General features: G+C 37.7%; 1 protein-coding gene across 17 annotated transcripts; it reads right to left on the bottom strand.

Moving 5' to 3' along the window:
- Window positions 1-3,354: 3,354 nt before the first annotated feature.
- Window positions 3,355-23,723, bottom strand: Cno (adherens junction formation factor afadin). 17 transcript variants are annotated; one of them, XM_076899253.1, is made up of 28 exons: window positions 19,690-19,839; window positions 18,453-18,564; window positions 18,172-18,364; window positions 17,821-18,105; window positions 17,397-17,680; window positions 17,098-17,200; window positions 14,976-15,075; window positions 14,606-14,900; window positions 14,151-14,269; window positions 13,154-13,483; window positions 12,672-12,951; window positions 11,948-12,604; window positions 11,618-11,866; window positions 11,370-11,510; window positions 11,021-11,086; window positions 10,856-10,929; window positions 10,633-10,751; window positions 10,139-10,300; window positions 7,599-7,703; window positions 7,324-7,468; window positions 6,981-7,241; window positions 6,303-6,876; window positions 5,665-6,257; window positions 5,473-5,602; window positions 4,505-5,387; window positions 4,106-4,380; window positions 3,908-4,023; window positions 3,355-3,829 (listed from the first exon to the last, which is right to left on the bottom strand). In XM_076899253.1, exons 1-28 carry the CDS (start codon window positions 19,728-19,730, stop codon window positions 3,481-3,483), a joined length of 7,041 nt encoding a protein of 2,346 aa, XP_076755368.1. In that variant the 5' UTR covers window positions 19,731-19,839; the 3' UTR covers window positions 3,355-3,480. The 17 variants fall into 17 exon arrangements, with proteins under 17 accessions (XP_076755368.1, XP_076755365.1, XP_076755362.1 ...); XM_076899250.1 differs by lacking the exon at window positions 19,690-19,839 and adding an exon at window positions 23,694-23,723 and having other exon boundaries at window positions 5,665-6,876; XM_076899247.1 differs by lacking the exon at window positions 19,690-19,839 and adding an exon at window positions 23,570-23,715 and having other exon boundaries at window positions 5,665-6,876.
- Window positions 23,724-23,792: the final 69 nt, after the last annotated feature.

Consider the following 23,792-nt stretch of genomic DNA (forward strand, 5'->3'; position numbering starts at 1 on the left):
ATATATATATATATATATATATATATATATATATATATATATATATATATATATATATACTATAACAGATAAATAGCATTTTGAAATTAATTCGAGATCGAATTTTTCATAATTAACTTCTTACGATCAGAGAAACGATTGCGTACGTATTTGGCTAAAATGCACGCGCGCGCGCGCACCAACCTCGCTGATTCGACGTTTACTGCCATTAACGATCGATAATGCATATCCCATTTAAGATTATAAATTCGATCAATTTCTCATGTGCAGCATAAGAAAACACAAGATTTTACAAAATTTTAAACGTTAAGCTAACCTACGTCATGTTTAAATAGTTTTCTTGACAAATGATACAGATGACCGGAACCAACCGAATCTGTATGTAGCTTGATTTGCAAATTTCTAAGAATGAAAAAAATAAATAAATAAATAAATAAAAGTCCGTGTCAACGAGATTAATAGCCATACCCACGTTTAAATTGCACTGGTAGTTATTTCGTGAATGTACATATACATATAAATCGTATTTTGTATACCTATATATTCGTTCAGTGCTCCAATCTCTTTCCGTCCTTTAGTTATGCGTTGTCCTAATAATCGTTTGTCCGACTTTCTAATAAATTTCAATACTTCGACACACGTAATTCGAACAGAATTTTTTTCAAAGTACATTTACCATTAAATAGTTTTTCACTTGATTTTACGAAAAAAAAAAGAAACAACAGATATGTACATCGATCGCGAAACACTTTAAACTGAATGAATTTCTTCAATTATTTTCTATAATCTAACACTGCAAGTGTCACGAATTCTGATAGAACGCGTAGTTTATCACAATCTGACCGAATCGACTACCACGATTTTCTCTGAATTTAGTCGAAGACACCTGACTCTGTCTTATGAATCGGGAAGGAAATAATAATTTTTCCTTCCACCAATCGCGACGATACCGCCTCTCTCGGCAAATTTCCAGTGAATGTTAACCAAAGTACGTGTTTGCGCTCTCTCTAGCTACTGATCTCCTACCACAGAGGAAGTCAATACGGTTAAACGGGCTTTGATTGGCTGATTGGCTACACGTCTACCAAAGTACGTACGCAATGCAAAATAAAATTGGTTAAACAATGATTTTACATTGTTTTAAATTCTATATGTTCGATGCAATCGCTCTCTCATTAAATTTTCATCGTTTAACACTAGTATTACCTAAAAACTCTTTATTATATTACCATTGTGATATATATATATATATATATGTAGTGGACGCAAGGAATGGTTAAAAAAAAAATTTTTATATAAATATAGACTTCTCAAGAATTTACAATATCATCTATGTATATCAATTGACATGTCGATACATATTTTTTAAAAATACTCAACTAATTCTTTCAATAATAATGGTAGTAATCGTGGTCTATTTTTGCCATTCCGCACATACGCATATATATATATATATACGTACGTATCTGAAATAAAATATAATAATTCTATAAACATGTATATGTATATTTCCAAACATTCATGATCACTCTTTTAATAAGTTGATTATTATTTAAGTGGAATGCTACTGTAAGAAATTATCAAAATTATAAATATTAAGCAATTCGGGCGACACCTTCTTTCAACTACTACTCTGCATACATGTAACGTCACATATCATACATGGGTGGTTTTGAAAAAAATCACATCGTCTTAATGTAATTTATGATAACTAATAAAATGTTCGTTTCAGCGAATGAATAACCGAGATGAAAAGTAACCGAGATGTAGTATTGCTAATTTTCTTATCGTTAACAGTTTCGAAACGTTGACATCTGACACTAACATATGCTCAGAGACAGGGGCTCTAGCAATGTTTGTAAATAAGACGCTAATACCTACGTGAAGTGTGCTGTTGCGATAAATGGCACAGTCTTCCGGCGTAACCATACATTCGTCAGTGTTTAGTCGTTGTAATAAAAAAAAAAATCAAATACCAATTTCATTTTCCGTAGAATACTTTAAGAATCATTATAAATTCGAAATGACAATTTTCTTTATTTTACATCGTACACGTACTGCTTTACAATAATTAAAAAATAGGTGATTTGTATAATTAGAATCGCATCGTTGCCAGTAATCGGAATATCAACAAGGAGCTATGACGATATTTTATATAATAATAATAATAATAATAATAATAATAATAATAATAATAATAATAATAGTAATAACAATATATTATAATGATAGTAAGGTATAACACGTTCGCTTTAAATACGTTACTTTCGACGTGAATCGATGTGAAATAGTTGTGACAGCATGTTAAAGAAATATAGCGCAGGTATATATGTACGTAATATATATTTGCTGTACAGAACAGAGAACAGAAGTCATTCTAATTTCCAGCATTTTTCAGTATTAGTTTACTTATGCGTCGATTTAATTCGATTCACGCTTAACGCTGTATATAATGTAACGTTGTACGGAAATATAAGTGCTATAATATTATTTTTATTTATTGCTCAATTGGAGTTGCGTGTGCTGGTTTACGCAAAGAGTACTGAAATCTCGGAATATCAATCATTGTATGTACATAACAAACCAACGGGGAAGAAATAATAATTATCAGGGACTACCACGAATAGATTTACAATATAATAACCAAATGTAAATAACTGTTTTTTCATCTCAGGTTTCCTTCACTCGCACACGTACTCCTTCTTTCCTACTTTTCTATCGTCATTGTTTCACTTTAAAGCTGCCATGTTTGATTAAATTTCTGCGCGTTTTATTAATGATCGCGTTAAAGCGTCTCTTGGCTGATAGGCGACCAATAAAAAAACGTGCACACGCATAAACCGATACGCGTTACATTAAATATAAATACGAAACAACATCGTAAATAACAAGTAGCTCTAAAATTTGAACTAACTCTATGTAGTATGTACATTCATGACGATTCCTTTACGGCACGTTACGGCTTCCTACAATTGTTTTTGAATCATATCGATGAAACCTACGGTTATATTATACCCTTAATATATTAGAAGAGAAAAAGATAAAACTAATTGGTCCAACAAGTCGAACGAGTAGGATCAAATGCATTTAACATCAGCTGTGTTTAGTTGCTAAATATTGTAAGTATGAAAGTTATGCGAGAGAGTTTCACGTACTGACGCGAGTACAATTATTATTACATTTGTCTCTTCACATGTAACAGAAACGATGCAAGTACATTTAAAAGGAATAATCGATATCATTGAAAATAAAATAATACGTCAAGGTGGAGTCCGTTCTACACGTATATAATACGTACGTAATGTCGCGAACAACTCGGGATTCCTAAAATGCTATTCGAGTTTACGCACCACCTTTGCAATTCACTCTGCTCTTAAATGTAATCTTAACAATTACTGTATTTGACCTACTCGTACTCGTATTAATAAAAATTTCCTATCGCTTTAAAGGATGTGAGTGTCATTTTTTCAGTCTTAATTACTATTGTTGCCGATTGTTGTTATTGATTACGTTATTGCCGTTGTTGTTATTGTTATTTGAATTACTACCACTACCATTGCTACCGTTGCTGCTGTTGATGTTGAGGTTGTTATGATAATGCTGGTGTTGGTTACCGTTATTCAATGCGGTGGTAGAAGGATTACCAATATTATCTATTTCGCGTTGTGCACGTGAAATTTTTACCTTGTCCCGCGGAGTTCCATCCTCACCTGTTTCCATTGCAAACATTTTCATTTTCTCCTTAAAACTGAGTTTCTCAGGTACTTGCCCAACTTGAGAATTTTGCTGTTGCTTTTGCTTCTCTGCGAGTCGTCTTTGTCTTGGATCCCTAAACGAGAAATGCAACAATTTATATTACTTAACAACAATTTCAGCATAAGAAATGAATAAACGGTAGTAACGTTACTTGTACACTTCCTGAGCACCTATTACACCAGGTGTGCTGCCAGTAATCGGAATTCCGCCGGATCCTTCGGGTGTTTTTGGAGATGCCAACAAAATTTCTGCATCGTTTAGGAAATTCTGGAAACAAACAAAAGATACAAATGGTGATTGACAGAATTTCCGTGCTCTACGAGAGAGTAATGTGATTAACATATTTTACGTTTGGATCTTCTGTAATGACGTCAATGGCCGTAGTTTGAATCGTAGTTAAATTTCCAGACGACAAATTTCGTTGCATTGATTCTACATTTGCATTTGAATCGTGAAAGGAGACTCTCTTAACGGACTGCATTGATTGCGATTGAGACGATAGTGTCACCGCATTAGACGTATTTGTATTGTTCGATCTGAGAGCCGTCTGTTGAGACATAATTGCATAACTGGAACCCCGTTCCGGGGGCAAAGGTGCGTCGTTGTTACCGCCATTTTGTGTAGCTATCATCAAATACACGTGTAAATTATTATTATTATTATTATTATTATTATTATTATTATTATTATTATTATTATTATTATTTAGAGTAAACACTGGTAGAATAAATAAAAAGTAAACACTTACAAGACATGTTCGAGCCATTAATAGCTAGGCCGTCTAAGCGTAACATACTAGAATGCAACATTTGTTGAGTTTTGAGATGGGACTGTTGTTGTGGTGGTTGCAAATGATGCTGCTGTTGATGATACATTTGCTGTATTTGTTGTTTATTAATATCGAAATCTTCCTTTTTTTTCGATTGAATGTCGTCGAATTCGACTTGTTTCCGCTTAATCTCCTCGTGTCTGCGATATATTTCTTTATCATCGGTTACTTGAGGTAGGGTAAGTGATTTCTGAGAACCGGTCAACTGATTCAGAGATGGCATAGAAATTTGTCCCATGCTATTTTCTATTTGATTACTTTGTTCAAGTTGAAAGTTTGCTGACAAATGAGTCCCAGAGCTATCCTGTTGTTGTTGCTGTTGCTGCTGCTGCTGTTGTTGTTGTTGTTGTTGCTGCTGCTGCTGCTGTTGTTGCTGCGAATAAATTGTTGCAACGTTTTGCAAAGTGTTATTCCCATGTGCCGCGGCGATGTTGTTAGAATGTATCGGGGATTCGGGAAGCGATTGAGCAGCGACTGAACTTCCCCTAACAGATTGTTGATTTGTTCTAGACAAATTGAGCTGTTGTTGCTCCGATAAATCGTTGCTTCGATCTTGTGTCACCGTTGTGCAAGGCACACCACCTTGCTGAATTCGTGGTATAGTTTCATTATCTAAATCGTTACTTTCTTCGTCATCGTCTTGTTGGTTGGCCACTTCTTCGGCTCTTTTTTGAAAGTCTCTTTCCAATTGAAGAGCTCGCAGTTGTTCCTCCTGCTGCGACGTTCTATGAGGTAGTGCACTTAATTCCGCTATTTGCTGATCCCTCCACTGTCTGGCAGCTTCCCTTCTGCGTGCTTGTTCCTGAGTAATAATATCATAAATGGCGATAATTTTCATTCGATAGTGAACTAATAAGAAAATATTAGCTTAATCACTTGGTATTTACTTTTTCTCTTTCTTCGCGTTGCCACGGATTAGTTGCGCTATATTGATATTGGCGCGGTTGCAACGCAACGCCTGTTGCATTCGCAGGATAGTATCCACCACGTGGAGGATCCTGCATACTCGCCGTATACCTAGATAAAGAAACATATTTAGATACACTTTTACTCTACTTGGGTAAACGATAAGATTCTACCTTGAATCTGATTGTTTATTGTAAAGAGGATGAGTTGTGGTACTCGGTGGCGGTGGCGGCGGTGGAGAACTTTCTGTAAATCCTTCTTCAGGTAAAATTGACTGCATCGAGATCTCATTCGGAATCGAAGAACTAGCTTCTTGCATGATCTGTGCTCTACCGATCCCGCCTTCGCCGTTATAATGATCGCTTCGTATCTCAGAATTGCTATTCAAATAATATTGCGAGCCGATAGCAACATTCACATGGACATTCTGATCGGTGTAAGATTTCCCTGCATCCTGATTACCCTGATGATCTTTCCCGTAGTCAAGTAATTGAATTCCGTTCGTTTGCAAACGAGTAGAATCAGTTTTTCCTCTCGACGATGTTGCACCGCTTTGACCGTACGGCGCGTGTACACTATTCTGTTGTTGCATATTTTGATGCTGATGCTGATGCTGATGCTGGTGTTGGTGTTGATGCTGATGCTGGTATTGATGCTGATGTTGATGTTGATGCTGAAGTTGCAGTTGAAGTTGATGTTGGTGTTGATGCGAATGCTGGTGTTGATGTTGGTGTTGGTGTTGGTGTTGAGATTGAGACTGAGACTGAGACTGAGACTGAGACTGAGATTGAGCTTGAGCTTGAGCTTGCGTTGGTTGATGTTGATGTTGGTGTTGGTGCTGATGCACATGCGGTGACTTTCCATATTGCACCATATATGGAGTATATTGTGTATCTAAATAACCGTAACTCGAAACACCTGTTTGTCTAGTGATAACGTGACTGGAGGTTGAAATTGGTGGTGTCGACAATGTTACCGGTGGACTTGATCCCAAATTTGGCTGAGAACCAATAGATTTTACTGGCCGGACGGCAGAACTAGTTGCTGATTGAACGGACACGTTTGTTGGTTTTAGATTATAAGCGGTTGATCTATATTGATTCGATGGAACCGGAATGCCGGCTCGTAACTCTCGTCTCCTTACTTCCTCCTGCATTTCTTGAAGTTTTGCTTCTTGTCGTATTATGTCCCGTGTCGATTGCGATCTTGGAGGTACTGTACAACCTTGCTGTTGCGATTGCCCACTAGCAAGATAAGATTGCGTTGGAGGCTGGGGTAGATACGCGGACATAGGCCGATCTCTGGGTTGGTTCGTTTCGAATGTTGTCGGACGGTTCAAAGAGTTTTGTGAACCTCTCGAGTTTTTCTGTACCTGCAGAGGATTTCTAACAACAGAGAAGAACGATACGATGAACAAACGTAATCTAATAATCGTTTAATCATGCTTCAAATCGAGGAATAATCAAATTAAATAAAAAGGTATGCTGACCTGTCGTCCGGATGATGAGATGGACTATGACGTTGTTTCGTCGGTGCCTCTTGATTCCTATAGATGCTCAAGTTTTGATAAAATCTTTCGCTTTCGTTTACCTGTGGAATATTCGAACCTGTTCCAACATTAACACTTGAACTATTACTACTCGTTGTTGTCTGACCAGGGTTCAAATTCGGAGATGATTGTTGCCTACTGACGAGACCACTCGGGGGTAGTGTCCCAATTCTGGTCTGGTCATGCAGATTATGACTCGAGCTATTTCAACAATCACAATTTTTAAGTAGAATATACCAAATGATGCCGGCCAAGTAAAATTCAAAAGAACGAGAACATTTACCGAGAACGTAGCGATGTCGAACTGCTGATCGCAGTCATCGGTGGAGGTGGCTGCGTAGCTGGCGGTGTAACGCTGTTACTTGACGACGCTCTACTGTAACCAGGATTGAACACCTCGTGCTGTTGTTTCCCATCCGTTCCTACATCTGATGTAAATACAAATTTTCACTGAATCTAATATAATAGATGCCAACTAAACTAACTAAACTAGAGTTTCGAATACGTGTACGAAGCTAGCGACGAACGTAATAATCGTAACGATCAAGACCCACTTACTGTGCAATGCTGGTACCGATTTGCTGGTATGCATTTGTTGCTGCGGTGCAGTTGCGTCGCGTCCAAGCCGTGATGGCAAATCTCGTTCACTCATGCGACGAGGTCCTGCGATAGTTACAACATGCGGAAATGTATGACTCGAGTATGCATTAGTTTGCCGATGGACATGTACGATGATACAAGCGCGATAAAAAAAAGAAAAAAACATTTCGGCAAAGCACAAACAACTGAGTTTAAAACAGTGCTGTTTGATCATCTGTACGTCGTCGCGGTTCATCGTCAAGTCTCAAAAGTCGATAGAGTGAAATTCTTATGTTTCTACCAGACTGTACGTTACACGAAATATATATTTGTAAGCGAGCATGCGTGTCTCCTTTATAATAGTAATAGAAAAAAGCAATACAAAATACATATACCTACATCGATGTAGTTTGTCGTGAGAAAAATTGAACAAAATATTGAATCAATGGCGTGCAACCACGTACTGAAAAAGAGTTGTTGAAACGTATCGTATACGCGGAGGAGGAACGTATTTTTCATCTCAAAGCATAATTTCGATGATGAGAGGGAACAAACTTAAACCGTAATGTGCGTTGGGAACGAATTGGGATAAAAACGAAAATGTTGTTTACGTTCGGGAAGAAAATTCGTAATGATAAATTGTTCGTAGAAAAAAATAATCTCGACATGCACGGTGTAAATTGATCACCAATAAATAATTCTTAATTTTCGCAACACCAATTAGCTTTGCAAAATCGCAGACAGGCAGGCAGGCAGGCAGTTCAAAAGATGCGGAGGAAGCCATGTAAATTGCTTACGTAAAAAGGAATCAAGATCTAAGCGAGTTCCAGTTAATCTGGAATAAATTTTTCCTTCGACCAAGTGTTTCCAATTTTCGTTGAGCTTTACCGGCAATATTCTTTGTTTTTCAACCATCGGTAATGGTTGCTGGTCGCTGATTCCATTGTCCCTCTGTTTCCTTTCGAATTTATTTCGGACGATGAAATTTATTCTGCAATTATTCGCTTCGTACATCATGTTTTTATCCAGCAACGATTTTTCGTTCCACGTTTGAACATAGGACGGTTCTCTGTTTACATCACACGGCCACGGATACTCTCTAGCGGATTCTTTTAGATGGTTATCGGCTAGCCTCTCGAAATTCGGATAGGAACGAGATAATTGATTGATCAATTTAGCGCTGGGCAACGGCTCGTTATCCATTGTCCATGAGGAGACAAACTTTCGAATGTACGTCTGCATCGATGCGTTGCGTGTTTCAGGAAACGGCACAACAGGAGTAGTCGAAGAAAAGGGCAGAGAAGATACTCTTGTGCCGTCAAGATTAGACATTTCCTTCAGTTCTTCTATCACGTGCCGCTGTTCTAATAACGACAACTTCCGTTTCCCGTCGAGCATCGATTTTCCTCTCAGCGCATCGTTTAACTTCACTCTTTGTCTTACACCACCATCGTCTCTCAAGTCTGGTTCAGATCGATGCTCTTTCTTCTCCGAGGTAGTAAAGCAATCGGTTGATTTCGTATCGCATATTTCGAGTGAAGAAAAATTCGGCTCTGAAGGAAATTTCATCGAACCCTCTAATAATCTAATAGAATTAGTTCGTCGATCACTCGATTCGATATCGGCTATCTTTGAAAAATGTTTAGCCAAAGCTGCTACTCGACCGCCACAACTAAGACGCACTTCTTCCGGTGATTTCCAACATTTGTCCTGACCAGGCATGCCATTGGACGCGTCACTGTTTAGGCAAGATAAATCAAGATTTAACTCTGGCATGATGCCAGTGTCGATCGGTTCATAAATCGTCTTTTCTGAACTTTCATCCTTTTCAAATTCGATCGGCTGCTCATTCCTTAACACTGCCTGCCGCTGCTGCATCGTATTCGATGTTTCAGAGTAACAGTTATTTACAATTCCTTCTTCTTCGTTCGTTAAAAGAGAACACGGTCGGTGATGTTCGATCCTATCGTATTTACCCGTTCGAATATCGATCACACGATTATTTTCCATGTCATCGTTTTTCGATCGACACTCTTCCAACTCGTGCGAGTTGGACAAAGGAAACGGCAACGTATCATCCACTTGATCGATATAGGGTATCGAATCGAGAAACGAATCGTTACATTTATTTATATTATCTGTAGCTGAGAATTCTGAATTTGAGTTTAATGTGCTCGACGGTGTCTTAATGTCCATCAATTGGATAAGCGGGACCAATCGATGAAAATGTTTGATAGTGCTGTCGTTGCTGCCATTACAACCGCTACCATCATCATCGTCACCACCACCACCACCACCACCACCACCACCACCACCACCACCACTACCACCACCATCGTCGGTTACTGTAGACTCGTCATCGACTGGACCATAAAGCGGAGTACTCGTTAATGACCACGAGGAATTTTCAGTTCGCAAACACGTTTTCAACTGATTCCTTTGTAATTCCGAAAGTTGCCATGCCGGGTTGTAAAATCTGTTCGAGACGCGATACGATGATGAATTTAATAAAATCGCACCTGGTAGAAGATCGAACGCAGTCGAATGCTCCGAATCGATCGTGTGCCTTGGTACGCTCAACAAATTACCCATTGAATGCGATGTAGACGGTTGGTCGTTCGTTTTCTGCTCTATCGTCGAAGCATCCAAGTGTTCGGACTTGGGGCGAGTCTTGTGCGCTGCTTGAGAACAATCAGTTAGTAAAGCGTTAGTTAAGCAATATTATGCGTCTCGTTGTTTTACACGCGCTATGACACGATACTAAAGAGGACGTGCGACACGAGGGCAGATGTAATGCAAGGTGAGACGTTTGATGAAAGCGTTGAGAAGCGAATATACCGCCGGTAAACAGAGTTTGACGGAAAGAATTGTTCGATCGTTGCGGAGATGCCGCTCTTTTTTTCTTTTTTTTTCTCTTTTTTCTTTTTTGCTGCCTCGAATCTCATGAAATTCTGGCGAAAGCGGTCGATCGAAGAGGTGCGGTCGACAACATCGATAATTGAAAAATCCATACCTCTGGTCATTACTGGAGACGGTTGGGACAATAAAGTAGCCAAACCGTGGTATATGGCTCCTTGCTTAGCAACTTCCAGTGTTACTATCGGCCCAGTACGTACTAAATATTCGGCAGCTCTAGGAAAAATATAATCGATACTATCACAATTCTACAGAAACAATTGAAACGAACATTATTTCACAACAGACGATCGTTTATACACGACAACTCCGTTACTTACTTTTCTTGAGTAATTCCTACTAAACTTTGTCCATCCACTTTTAGTAATTGATCACCAGCTGTCAATCTCCCATCCTGCAAAGGTATCGCGAGAATGCAAGAAAAAAAAAGATAGATAAATATTTAAATAACGCGTAGCGCTACAATGATATATACAGTTACTTACAGCATCAGCAGCGCCACCAGAAACTACGCTCTTTATATATATTCCAAGCCTCTCCTGTCCGGCACCCTGTAAAGCATCCCAATTGAATACGATACTGTATATTCTTCAAATACAACTTTAGCAATTAAAACATATATAGGGCTTAAATTCCAAGAGTGGGATTTAAAAATCACTTTGATAACTGGAAAATAATTGATTGTATCTTAGATGAAAAATTTTAGTAACTCGTTGGAAGAAATGTGTGGAAAAACGAACGCGATAAAACTTCAACCTCACTAAACTTCGCTAGATCATCTTCTTCTGGAATTTGCAGTTTAGTACTATATGCAATATCAGACGGTATACATACTTTTGCCGCAACGATGCTTAAACCCATTCCATTCGTTGATTTGTGCAACTTTATCACATGAATTTCGGGTTGAGCTGTATTCGGTCCTGTATGACAAGAGTAACCTCCAGACCTGTTGCTCATCGCGCTTGGACTACGAAACTATACGATTAAAATTTCTGTTATCGGTGAAATGTCAGTTGCGAGTATCTTCAATAAACAGTGAAAAAAAAAAAAAAAAAAAACAAGTAAAGACAGGAATGATTTACAGTATTATGGTGATCTATCATATATATGGTCCAGTATCCGCTACTAGTGGGTTGCGATGCCATACGGCACAGTCCATCCCGTTGTAGCGGCGCTAAGAATTCTGCTAATCCTGGAGGTACGCCGCGAATCACTTCACAACTGTATCCATCCTCTGGAAGAAGGAGAGCCAATGCGAGCGTTGGCTCCTCCTCGAGACGAATTTCTCTGCCATCGGCACGTGCTAGTGTATCAGCCACGCTTTCGGCTACCTGAAATTCGATGTATTAGTACATGTTATCATTCAAATTTCTTTCTTCTATGGACGGTATATGATCTGTTTGTCCGTTTACCCTCACTACATTTTCGATCAATTCTGCCGGAAGTCTCGGCTCGTCCGCAGCTGGTTGATACTTTTGTAATAACGCTCTGACTTGAAGAGAATTTAACTTGAAACAGGTAGAACTCAACGTAGCAAGCTCCTCCGCATTGTATTTCGGCGCTTGAAGAAGATGAGTCGCTTGCATTATCGTTGCTAGATGACACTGGCTGGCGAGTTCCAAGCCTTGTCTTTCAGCCCAAGTTTCAAGAGCGTTCAGTCTTGCCTTCAGTCGACGACCGAACCATCTAACGCACAAGTTTGTATTCGAAACTAACGCGTTAAACGCGGTAGCATTAATCGTATGAAACAGATGACTAAACAGCTGTATCGTAAGCGCAGCGTTTACTCTGCATCGCCTGAGCAGAGCCATTGTGCTCGAAAATATTTGAAGGACTCCGGCTTCTTTCGCAGGTTCATCGGCGTCGGCCATAAATTGGGACATTGCCGGCGCTAATTCCAAAGAAATACATCTGACCAATGATGCGAATGCCGTGTGGACAGCCTCTGTCAAAATGTCCTGCGCCCTCGTGGAAAAGGCCCCTACGTGCCTATCATTTTTTAACATGTGCAACAATTCCGAGCCATTTGCCAGCCAGAGAGATAGAGAAGATGCATCCATGTACCGCTCCTGTGAACAAATTGTTCATTTAATAAGACAGCAGGCAATCATTCGACCTCTCTATATCACTCGTTACCTGTATCACTCGCTGTATCATACCAGCGACGTTCGCTAACATCACGGTTAATCTGTGAGCCCTCTCTGTTGGTTGCAATTCTGGTCTGTAATGGGTGCTTGCGCGATATCTCGCCGCCAAATAGAGAGTATACGTTGGAGCTAACTTAAACTGTGGCGCTGATGGCTCAACATCCGTTATCACTGCATGAAAAAAGGTTTCCTCCGTTTCCTCGAGAAATTCCAGTACAGCTGGTAAGATAGGATCCGTGCCACGCGATTGTCGATCATTCTGCAATGTTCTGCCAAAACAGCGTAAAGTTTATTCATTTTCTCAATCATGTTTCAATCGTGTCGATTTCGGTATGTTTCGCTTATCTATTTACTCCACATCTCGCAATTAAGGGAAAGGAAAAGATCTGTCGTGCTCTATCCCTCCTAGTATTATTCATTATCACACGTCCCATTGTTCAAGGTTCATAGAGGAAATCCATTACTTATTACCTGTTCCCATCTCTGCTGCTGGTAAGACTAGCAGTTTCAACGTTTCCATCGAGATCAAAAGTAGTTTCGTAATTGTGCGTGGATTCCGGTGCATGTGTCGAGTTTCGATTATGACAAATAGTAGGAGGCGCAGCAGCAACAGCAGCAGCAGCAGCAGCAGCAGCAGCAGCAGCAGCAGCAGCAACGACAGGAATAGATTTGTTCAGACTAGATGAATCCTGAGACGATTGGCTCTGACCTTGAACTTGTTTCTGCCCATTACTCAGAGTTCCGGCTGCTAATCCGTATCTTTCCACATTTGTTTCCTGACTGGTCAAGTCTGGGGAGCGTCTACGGTACAAAAGCAAGCTACGTGCAGGAAAGAAAGCAGCAAACCAGAGAACCAAAAATCAGGTGCGGATAACATGGACTAGTTAAAAGTCTCTCTCTTTCTATGTCCTCAATCTACTGAAAGGAAGACGGAAAAGGAAAGAGAAGAAGATAGATAGACAGATAGATAGATAGATAGATAGATAGATAGATAGATAGATAGATAGATAGATAGATAGATGGATAGACAGATAGATGGATAGATAGATAGATGGATAGATAGATAGATGGATGGATAGACAGATAGATGGATAGATAGATAGATAGATAAAGAGGAAGGCAGTGAGAGCGAGAGAGAGCGAGCGAGAGAGGGAGAGAGAGAGAAAGAGAGAGAGAGAGAGAGTTCTTACAAACATTGTAAAAAAAAAGCGTGCTTGAAACGCGTACGCAACTATGGATGTATACGCAATCATATTATCTACACGCTACATCGTTCTACTCTCTCACCTGATTTTATACTCGCTTTTCGCTTGGTTTTTTCATCCAAAAGAGCCTTACAAAATATATCCAACATATTCGCTAACAATAACCCCACCCGTCCCGTCTATTGATAATCGTTGTTTATCGTACTGCGTTAAAAACGTGGATACAAGTAAATATTATGCGAAATAACGAACAATGCGCTTACCGTTCGTAACCATATTCGATTTGTCTGGTAGAATCGTGTCGTTGCCTGATACGATCATCGGGTGCAGGATCGATGAATTTAAAAGTATGCAGTCTGCCAAATTTCACGATCGCCCCGTTCTATATAAAAGAAAACAAAAACAAAAGAAAGAAAGAAAGAAAGAAGGAGAGAGAGAAGGAAAGAAAGAAATAGAGAGAGAGAGAGAGAGAGAGAGAGAGAGAGAGAGAGAGAGAGAGAGAGAGAGAGAGAGAGAGAGAGAAAGAAAGAAAGGAAGAAAGAAAGAAGGAAGGGAAGAAAGAAAGAAAAAGAGTGGAGGAATGATGGAAAAACAAAGAAAAGGGAGAAAAATGTATGGATAAGTGAAGATGAAAGGAATGAAAGGTTGAGAAAATTTCATCCATCTATGTAAATACTAGAATATACACAAATATTTAATACGGCGTTGTAGGATATACCTGAAGTATCGTGGTCTGATGTATCCTCTGATTGTTTACGTAAGTATGAGCGTCTCTGGAGCAAGGTGTCAGAGTAACGATATTCTCGGTGAAAGCAATTACGCAATGTCTTGGCATGACAGTCGGTCCTGTCAAAGTGAGGGTTTGAGCTTGAACTGCCTGCGGACCTATCGGCCTTTCCGAACCCACCTCCGTTACATTTGGTTGCAACCGATGTCGTACACCCGCCCCATTTGGAATCTCACTCCCATCAGGATTTAATTCTATCAAAAACGGCAATCTCTCATCCTCGTACCTGCAAATCGTATCAATATACAATGAATATGAATAACCAACTTCTACGCTCAGATTTTACCGCCCTTCGACAAACCTGTTATGATCTAATTCATTCCATTTGCCACTAGGTTTTTTCTTCCGTTTCCGAGGCACATAATCGGCAGGTCTTCTTCTTACGTGAAACATAATCGAACCTGTAAATGAAATATCAAATAGATTTGAGAATCTCTGTAGAAAAAATGTTAGAAATGTCGATCAATTTCATTCTTGAAAACCACTAGAAAGTAAATTACTATTTTATACGTTTTATGTCTACATCATTTGAACATGGATCACTAGTCGGTCTCTTTTGAATCTTACGCATCAGAAATTTGATCTCTTACAAGTTTGTAAAAATAATATCACGTATACATATACATATAGACTTGTCATCGTACTAAAAAATAAAATTTTATGTAATACAAGAACTTTAAATCTATCGGTGGATTGTTTATAATTATTCATTGTTCTTGTCCTAGGAGAACAATCACGTGTTCTACATTTTGCATATCCAACCGAGTTATAATAGTCCACGTGCGTCGACACAACCGCACATTTTACCTTTACTTATTTTCAACGATCGATAGCGACTTATTACCGATTCATCAAACAATATATGCTACCCGTTACTAAGATGATCGGTCGTGAAATCTATCGAATCTGAAATTTCCGACGTGAAATACTTAAAGAAAAAAAAACAAAAATTTGTAAAGTATTATTTAGTAATACATTTCTGTATAAATATAAATATTGAAGATATTTACCAATCGAGTTAATCTAACTGTTTATATTAAAAATGGTGAAAATATTTTTACTGCAAGTTTTATTATCTATTACTATCGAAAACATTTATGTATATATAAAACTTATAAATATTTGTAATAACTGAAACACCTTTGCCGATAAATAATTGTGACTAATCGTTAAAAAAAAAGAACAACTTTAAAGATTCTTACGTCTAATTCCCCAATCCATCATGGTGCGTAAAAAAAATCGTCGACTTTTTAACGTGGTCCCTGAATATACATATGTACGTGTATGTGTATACGCGTGCGCGCATCCACGCCTTTGGTCCCCTTTACGATCGATCACTTCAACTTTGGTCCTCTATGTTTCACGCCACCTTTCCTCCTTTGCCACCAAGATCGGGGAAAACATATGGATCAGTTTGACATGTTAAGTATTTTACACCACAATTCCTACGTTTTCCCTCATTATTCGCAACTATTATAAACAACGAGTATATACATTTCAAGACTTTTTTCAGTACATTTTATTTCTTGACATGTTATTTGACCATTCCCCTTCGGATTTCGAAAACGTCCTTCTTTTCAGACAAACTAAACTACCCTGGACACTACAGCGAAATTGGCTTTGTAATTACCAGAATGAAATACAGTCTCTTTATGGCCGTGTAGATTTGAAATGTTCAATCATCCCATTTTAAAATGTTTAAAAATTATGTAAAACTGTAAAACGATGAATCGAACTTGTAACTGTAACTTGCACGATTTCCCGTGCATCGTTTCAGCTCGTTACATCACAAATTGCAATATCCATTCACGTTAAATAATAAATTGTTGTATCGCGTACGTCGAGTAATACAAAATCTAGTTTCGATCCGATTAATATTTCTCGTATGAAACATTTCGCGCAAACGAAAACGAATACTTTTTCCTTTCCCTGCGCAAAAAAAATTTCTACACGGTCTGAACGTTATCGAATCACGAGTAAGCAACGGTAACGTCAAATTACATCACAGTGTTGCGCGACTGAACTTGAGCATTGCGGACAGAAACGAGGGTTGGTGGGCGGTCCTTCTCAAGTAGCAAGACACGCGCGCGCGTGTTATATGTATTATATATATATACACCTATCTATCTAAAATATCCTATATATATATATATACACCTAATACACGACACGATACGTACAATGTTTGTATAGTATACTACTACGTGTGCGCGAATTTACTTTCATGCCGTTGTATCGACGCTTGGCGCATGACTCTTGTTATAATCGATTTTAGAGATTTACATCGATTTAATAGATTTTCCAAATATTCCTGTGCTTTAACTTGCAATTCTGTTTCAAGTACAGTTAAAATCTTTTTTCTCTCGGTGATCACAATTGATAAGCCCAATGAATTATTTGCCGTTAAAAGCACTCATACTTACCGCGTGTAGAAGGATGATTCATAAGAATGGCTAAAGGGCATTCGTCATCGTCTAATATATATTCCTGCTGAGTTCCTCCGTTACCATTATTTTCACTATTTACCTGGACACACGATATTTCGATATAATTTAATTATTTAATACGATACTTTACACATTTCACTGTTACAATGCAAAATTACGATTACTTTGTTTTTTATTTGAGTACTAAAAGACACCTGTTTCTTTCAGACTCGTATTAAACGTATTTACTTAACAGATTTGCATATTTAACGGCCGATAAACGCAACTAAACTAACCTGCACAAGACAATACTGCTGCGGATCAACCTTCTCTAGGCCATATTTGGAAAGCATCTCTCGTACGACTTGAATCGCTGAATCTCGAACGCTTAAAAGCAAAGTTTTATACGGAACATCTTTGCAGAGCGCTTCACCGTAAATCTTTAATGTTCCACCAGTATCAGGGCCACCGTCTTTACTCCGAAATTGTTGCAACTTCCTTTCCAATTTTTGTTGACGTCGTCTCCTCATTACTGCTTCCGGATTTGAAATACTTCTGGTAAAACTTGTTTCAGGTAACTCTACGATACACAGGTATTAAAGCAATATTATAATTCGCGATAATGTACCATGAAAAATATTTCTATAGCTTTTACACTCAACCAATTCGATACATATATCGAGGTGACGAGTCGACGATGTCTCATCTGCGCGCGCTCACCTGTATACAATTTTTCAGCTACTCCGTTCTGATCGACAGGTACAATATTTTCGTCCTGTTCTACACTTTTTAAACGACTTAATTTTTCTTGCTTCTTCATCTGCTTCTTCTCGCGTTTACTCAACTTTCTGCGAAAGCTGGATCCATCTGAAGATGTGAAACCAACGCCTTGAGCGTTAGTTTTGTCGTCGATTCTTCTTAATAAAAACCGACCCTCGCGATCGTCGATGTGCCAATTCAATTGTACTAACAACGGTTTCTCCTCAAGCCCAAGCTTACGTTCTTCTATTAAAGTATATATATATATATATATTTCATTTCGATACAGAACAAAGGCATCGTTATACGTACCACCATTTTCGTGAATTTCGTAAAGAGCGTACTCTGGAACCGAGAGCATTCGCATGTCTGGACGGAACTTTTCAATAAGAGTTTCAATAACTGCTTGACTCGTCGCGTCTGACGCCACTCGAATACATTTCGTTGCGACCTTTTGACCACTGTCTTGAAAATAAAATCTCATCACTCCGTGGAACTCCAAATCCTGAAAGGAGGAAAAGAAAAAATATTCCAATCTATATTCAATGTATTCTTACAATCGAAAACAACAAGACTATATTCACATAATTCACCTCGTTTGGTTCCGAAAGCTCAAACAGATCCAACCTGTTGGCGTTCCATTGTTGAATAACACCACGCAATGCTTCGCGCTCAGCCTTCTTATTTGCCAGTTCTGTGGCCATTCTAAAATCAACATGTAAATTGAGAGAAAAATATAAACATTTCTATGTTTTTACATTAAACCGTCGCTAATGTTCCGTTAACGGGTTCCGTTATGGTTTGCAATCCTCACACAGTCACGCTTCTACTAACGCGTTTTAACGTTAACAAAATATTACTTTACATTACGTGTATTATTCCTTGCTACATTTTTTGACAAACGTTTAATCTAACAAATGTATACCATACGTGTATATATCACACTATTTACGTCTGTAAATATACAATATTATACACAGTACGATTAAATATCGCGATAATCATGATATTCAATCATATTTCTATCATTCTTATGAGAGAGAGAGAGAGAGAGAGAGAGAGAGAGAGAGAGAGAGAGAGAGAGAGAGAGAGAGAGAGAGAGACCATTAATGAGATTAATTTTTTATTACTGATAGATAAAATTCTTTTATACTTTATTATATATATAAGGCAATGTTCCATTTGTATTCCATTATACTATACTGTACAGTTCGAAAGTTTCAAATCGTTGCCCCATTATCGATACTACTATTTCAATGGAGTCGAAAATTATAAATTGAAAGATCGAAAGATAAACGACTCGGCGCAATCACTAATTGCATAAATCTTTAAAGGCGTGCACTTATATAGATATGTGTATGTGTATTTGTCGCAGAGATTATGTAGCATAAAAGGTTTCTGGATTGAAAATAGTAAGGGCTTACCACGAGAAGCGATATGTACTTGTTAGGTAATTTAATACTAATACTTTTGGTAAACCTAGTAGATTCGTTAAACGAAATTTGACAAAAAAGAACATACATGGTCCTCAAAAATCAAGTAAAATCAGAGTCGCGATGCGTCCGAAAGGCTGCGATCGGCTAACGAAAGCTAAAGAACTTTTGTTACAATCGTCAGGTAGGGAATCGGTTCGAATCGGTTATGATCGACTCAACTCGGACATCCTCGGCAGTAGTCGAATAAAATCGGGTTAACTCGGAGTGAGACACGTCCAACGAGCAAATCGCATACCAAACATTCCGATCTTCCTCGACAATATTCGGTCTTAAAGCCTTAAAAGCGCGCTCGAGTAATTCGAACACGCTCGAGTACCCACCGCATACGATATACCTTTTTACCACTTGCTGCGATTCTTTCGACACTCTTTCCATACCAGATACTCACTTTCTTTAACCACTTGTGCTGTCAAACCTATTGTCCAAGAACACACGCCTATATGCTGCTATGTGACTTCGTTACACACTTCTCTCTCTCTCTCTCTCTTTCCCCTCTCTCTCTCTTTCTCTCTCTCTCTCTCTCTCTCTCTCTCTCCCTCTATCTGTCCCTTTCCCCTGCGTTTGCAAACGCGTATACACGTACACGTTCTTTTTATGTACAAATAAATGTCTGTATACAAAATGTACAATTGAAAATTCATACGTTTTACAAAACAGGTAGCATTTTACCAACTTTATAAAAAAATTATACATTCTTACCTCTTCTCGCGTATTTTCATTTTAAAAATTCATTATAACGTATCAAAGAAAGCCATGGGCATTGGTTGATTTAAAATCAACCACTTTCTCATTGTTCGCATTTTAAAAATTGTTGAATATTTAATTAAATGAAAAATTTCGATGAATCAAACATGAAAAAAGAGTAGAGCGAATACCAATACAGCATAGAGAATACCTAGTAAAGACAGAAGATGGGCGTAGGATAGTTTGATGTACAATCATGGTACTTACTCTTCTGAGACTGTCATTCTTCTAAAACGATCGTGCGAAATTCGTTAAACAAGACGAATTTTTGATGCAATCAAAAGTTTGAATACCCCGAAGGAAAAAGAAATTCAAATATCGTTAATTCAAATAAAGTTGAGAAATTTACATGTACATAATCATCCCTTGCAATTTTTATAAAACATCATTTCGTTCAAAGCATACGCATAAACTACTATTTCGGCCAAATTCAATTTTTGCTGGAAATATGTGTTGTTAAAAATATGTCAAATATTGAACATTTTTAATCAAATATGTAAATGTTCAACGACAAACTCAATATAATTAATTTCATTAGTAAAAAGGGCACTCTCGAAATGTATCATTTCCTCAATTTGTAAGTCAAAAGTCCACTGTTTTCTAACGACTAATTAATTATCTCCGGCAAGTTCAACTGTCAATATTATTATTACTATATATTATTCTGCAGCAAAACTAAAATAACAAACGCCACACCCAAACTTTTTTTGTTTTACACAATATCAAGTACCGCGTATACCCAAACCTATCTCTTGCCGCGTAATTACTAACGAACTGACCGACACGAGCGGACTGGCAAAGCTTGGGCCTCAAGGGTGGGAGAACATTATACCTCTTGCTATAGCGTTCCCTTCAACCACTCTACGTACATCCTTCTCTCTCTCTCTCTCTCTCTCTCTCTCTCTCTCTCTCTCTCTCTATCCCTTCTTTTTCAATCCATTTCTATCCCTACTTTCTCTCCGTTCACGCTATTCACTACCATGCCACGATACATACAACTCGGCCCGATCTGGTCCGATTCATTGTACCGCTTCGTACTCTTCCATTCCGTTCCGTTCCGTTCCGTTCCGTCCTGTCCTGTACTGTCCCGTCCTGTCCCAGCCGGTTCTTTTCTATTCTGTCCCGCCTTTTTTCGATTCATTTTTGATTCACTTTATCTTGGTAAAGTACATGGTCGGAAAAGTGATTAATATGTATACTATTTTTGAATATTCAGCCATTCTAAATAAGAGCAATCACTCGGTACCTATTGCTCCTAATGTTGCTTGCCTGATATCGTTTGATTTTGTTCTCATTATTCACAATAATCGGCTATTAAATAAATAACGTACATATTAATCATTTACTCTCTACTGTATAGATATATGTATAAAATTAAAAATATTTGTCCCGTAAATCGTACTAAATATTTAACACCGTCAAGAGTATATGCATATTTAATGCTATAAAATAGGAGATACAACACAATCCGATAATCGATACGGTAATACGTACTGCATATGAGAATTATTGATTAAGTTACCAAAGCTTTGTTAAAGATAAATGCTTGAGAATAATCTGTTTATTACCCTTAACTAACTGTTTCCTGCTTATTTCGTTCGCATGAATATACGTAATGAATATGTATGAACGCATTTATGTTCTACAATTCAAGTTCTCTTTTATAAATTGCTAATTATTCACATTGTTTATGAAATTATTTCACATGAAATCCAAACGAAATAACGAATTAAAATGACAATCATTTTTCTTAAAACGATTTCAAAGAGACACGAAAACGCAATCATCATATACACATATGAACACGTAAATATAACACGCTCTAACGTACCTTATAGAGTAGTTTTTATGAATTTCCTTGTAAGCTTACCTTTTTATTATAATATTTTCCCTATTTTGACAGAACGCATTCACGTTTCAAAAAATTACGATTATCTAAATTCTCGGCCGTTAAATGTATCGATCTATCTATACGTACATAGAAAAACTTCTGTTAGATAAACTTAAAATGTTGCCTTGCACTTTTCTTTACTCCACCCCCCCCCCCCCACCCCTATTTTCCAGCAGCAAAGATACTTGTACGTATACATATGTTTAGTGCTCAAGCACGTTACGCGCAATAGAGTTACAGATGAAACCATGCTACAATAAAAATTAGATTTTTTCCATTGGCAATTTGATGCATAGTTTTACGAATTTAGAAAAGAAAAATGTTAAACATTTCGGTAAACATTCATTATACGAAAAGCAACTATATTGTTAAGATCATTATTTCGAGCAATTTTTATCTGAAAACCTCCAATTAAATATGGTAAATGTTTAGTCTGTTTACCTAGTATAAATCTATCATCACATTACTAGGATATGATCACGGAACAGTGACATTGACGCAAATCACTCGTTTGCACCTGGCCTTACGGTAGTGTTATCGAGTTTACGACCGATTAATTGTTCTCTGTTACACTACTACTCATAACCTAAATTCGAAATTTGCGAGCAAATAAGAGTTGGATGTGATAAGAACAAGTTGTGGAGAATAATAATTTTGGTCACGTACACAGATGTAAAAATGAAAATCAAATTACTATTTATCGACATCAAGTAGCAGATAACTTCATACTCTTTCCGCTTTATCGATTATGTGTTGTCACGTTGCTTGGTCCATTTGTATTAATGAGGCAAAAATTATTGCAACATACCGCAAAGCGACGATATTACTTCTGGATGGTACTTGTCTCACTAATGCAACGACGTAAACGTGAACATTTTATTAAAACTCGGAACTCGTCACTTCTCGCCAGACGGCCACGTAACTATACATTTCTGAAAATCACTATCCTCGTTTCTAGTCTGTGTCAGGTTAGTACCATTGGCAGCTAACATGCCCATCAAAAAAATGAAATTGAAATTATGAATTTTGTTTATTTTATTAACAATCCTTCAAAATCTTTGAATGACCTTAATATGCTTCAAAAGCTTTTGTCTTCTACGGTTGTTATTGAGAACAGATGGCAAATAATTGAATGATACTAATTATTCACATACAGATTCCTGCGTAAAGGGGTATCGTGTATTTGAAAAAATAATACTAATCAGGATCATATTGAAATGGATGAAAGCGGTGTGTACCCAAAACCAAAATCACAACCTCCTAAACATTGACGATTAATAATTTAGCTATACTCGCAAATTCCAACAGGTGTCGCTTCGCAGTTATCAATTGTTAACGTTATCTCATACATCAATTATTTTCCCATACATATCATAGATATTTATACGCATCTCTTACATATAAAATTAAGACAATGTAAAAAATATAACAACTTCGAAAGATTCGTTTAAAGCAAATCTCAGAAATAATTTGCGCACATAACCTTATCCGTCGCATTTGTTGATTGAAACCGTTATATCGTATTAAGGATAATGCAGATTAACGATGCAAATTAGTATATTAATAAAAGTACTCTTACCCGTTATTTATCAGATTTATTCTACGGTCAGATTATATTACAACAGGTAACTAGTTCTACTAACGCGATGACAATTATAATAACTAAGAATATATGCTGTTACACTTAGATTAATCGGACTCACTTTCAACTTTCGACCATCTTTTTGCACCATGGTGATCCTTACGGAAGCGGCAAGGTATTAGTTATATACATGTACTGTGCACTGCATTTGAAAATGATC

This window comes from Xylocopa sonorina, chromosome 8, assembly GCF_050948175.1.
Source record: "Xylocopa sonorina isolate GNS202 chromosome 8, iyXylSono1_principal, whole genome shotgun sequence".
Lineage (NCBI taxonomy): Eukaryota > Metazoa > Arthropoda > Insecta > Hymenoptera > Apidae > Xylocopa > Xylocopa sonorina.